General features: G+C 51.2%; 1 protein-coding gene across 1 annotated transcript; it reads right to left on the reverse strand.

Moving 5' to 3' along the window:
- Positions 1-863: 863 nt before the first annotated feature.
- On the reverse strand, positions 864-2,138 carry MAA_00395 (uncharacterized protein; the record flags this gene model as incomplete). The annotated part of the gene is made up of 1 exon (XM_007818393.1): positions 864-2,138. The coding sequence occupies one exon, from the start codon at positions 2,136-2,138 to the stop codon at positions 864-866; it is 1,275 nt and encodes a 424-aa protein (XP_007816584.1).
- Between the last annotated feature and the right edge of the window lie 273 nt (positions 2,139-2,411).

The following is a 2,411-nucleotide window of genomic DNA, read 5'->3' on the forward strand; positions in this document are numbered from 1 at the left end:
GGCAAGCGACCCCAAGTCAGTCGACGTATTAAATCTCATGAGAGGAGATGAACGGATGGGTGGCATGCCTGCTGCAAAGGAAGAGGGTTGATCAATCTCTGCCAAGACATCTGCCACTGCATTTGAACATTGCGACTGTTGGGTCGTTGGCACGATTTCCGGGGGGGCCTTAGAGACACCCGCAGGAGCCATTTCCGCCGTGGCACCTGAAAATGTGACTGAACTTCGAGCTTCCGGCAGAGGTACTACCGGCGACCCCTTGAACTTCAGCGGACAGGACCTCGAGGTCATAATGTGGCCTACCACGTGGCATGCGCTGCAAGTGGGAGCCTTTCTGTTACCCTGGGTTCTCTCGAAACCGGATGGTTCGCGTCTTGTGCTCGTTAAGGGTTGAGTCCTATTTAGTTGGTTTGCAGCCCGGCGAGGTTCCAGAACAGGGTTTGGCAGTGCCACCCCTCGCTTTAAGTGCCAATGTGGGTGAAAATGCTCTAACAGAAGACCCTGAGCTTCTTCTTCCAGCTTCTCGAGGGTGTGGGAGCACGGCAACCCGTGTGACGAAGTGAAAGTCTGACTACATAGAACCTGACGTGGCTCTTGTAGACATAACTGCCGTTGCCCCTGGACTTTGCGCAAAGCATCATGCGAAACCCTACCTCGTACTGCTTCGAACATGAGCCCGGATACATCTAGAGGTGTGCGTAACTGTTGCGAAGCTCGAATATGTTTAAGTTCCTTGAGTTGGTTTGCGATGGCATGCTTCATGGCTTGCCAAACGTCGAAAAGGTCCAAATTCGATTTCTTAATGTGTGCTTTCATCAGTGAATGGATACCCTCGGCCCTGGGAACGTTCCATTAGCGTCTTGTCAATTGCATATAGTACAAGCCACCTGCCTCGAGGTGGCCACATTGCCGAAATGCAAGTGCATATCCACCCATGCTTTAATGATCATCTCTTTGTACGGCTCGAGCCAATACATCTTGATATACCCTACACACACTGGATATTTTTCGCCATACTTCAGTTCAAACTTGGCCAGGCGCTCGTCAAATATCTTTTCACTTGGTGAAGCAACAATCGAGTGCCAGGAGGTGTAGAATTCTTCCCATGTGTCATTTTCTGCCCGCTCTGAGGTCTCGTTTTCTTTCTGCACAAAAAAGGGCCGGCAGCGCTGGAGGACCGCTTTGTTGACATGCCAGAGGCAGAGGAGCGCTTTGGTCGTTGGAAACCAATGTGCAGCAGCGTTCATTGCAGCTAGGCATCGATCAGTCAAGACAACTGACGGAAGTTCACGCTGGTAAAGTGACCTGAGATGTTGTAACGCCCAAGAGTAATCCTCTTCCGATTCACCGGATAGAAATGCAAATGCGATACAGAACGACCGCTGGCTAGAATCTACTCCGACCATGTCGAGTAGCGGCATACCGTGTTTATTCGTCTTGTAGGTACAATCCAGTAATAATACGTCCGGGTTGCATTGTAAATACGCCACAGAGTCAGGATGGGCAAAGAAGATAGCCGTCAGTCGATTGTCTACATCCAAGCGGACGCGATACCAAAAGCCCTCGTTATCTAATTGGTCGACTAGGGCTTGAATGCTGCTCTGGCCTTCGCGAAGATCTCTCCTGGTTGCCGCAATCCGGTTGTATATATCCCGCTGAGTTGCAAGAGTTTCTGAGTGGTTATGGAGATAGGTCCTTATTTCTCGAGGGGCAGTTCCAGATTTCACGAGTTTGGAGACGATCGCCGCATCTTTTCCCGCAAGCTTGCGGTGGGCAGGGTGTGCAGAAGGATCATCGCTGGGCGCGTGATTATGTTTAGCACATTCGATGTCAGGTCGGTGGCTCAAGACCCATGTACTACCATCTAGCGATTGCTTGGCTAGAACTGAAAACTTGCAGCCAGTTCTTCGGCTCGAAGTGCGTCGCACTCGATCAGTAGAAGGGCTTGGAGGAGGTTTATTCCTATCACAAGCGAATATTACTCTGACTCTGCCATTTGGTGTCTTGAGGGATTTCCCTGTTGTAAATGCGTACCCTCGAGGTTTCGCCCAAGAATTGATAGCATCAAGTAAGGACTCGCGTGATTCATATGTGCCTTCGGGTGGAAGAACGTCGTCAGGGAATGCTGCCTGATCCATGTTTCATCAATCTGATTGGCGCTGCAATGTGCAGTGGCTGCAGGAACATGCTGGGGCACAGGTTCTGTCCCAGCGCTAGAGGAGTGCTGACATAATTTGGGCACCTGGGTGCGCTAGTCTATTTGGGCACCCGGGTGCCCATGTATCAGTCCCCCGACCCGAAGTACCCAGATGACTAAGGACGAAAGACCCTAAACCTAAAACGAAACGACCGGGGGTTTTGCAACAGTGCTCCCTATCGCCCACCGTAATGGAGGGGACGGCGGTGACAAC

This window comes from Metarhizium robertsii (genome assembly GCF_000187425.2).
Source record: "Metarhizium robertsii ARSEF 23 chromosome Unknown MAA_Scf_3, whole genome shotgun sequence".
NCBI classification, from domain to species: domain Eukaryota; kingdom Fungi; phylum Ascomycota; class Sordariomycetes; order Hypocreales; family Clavicipitaceae; genus Metarhizium; species Metarhizium robertsii.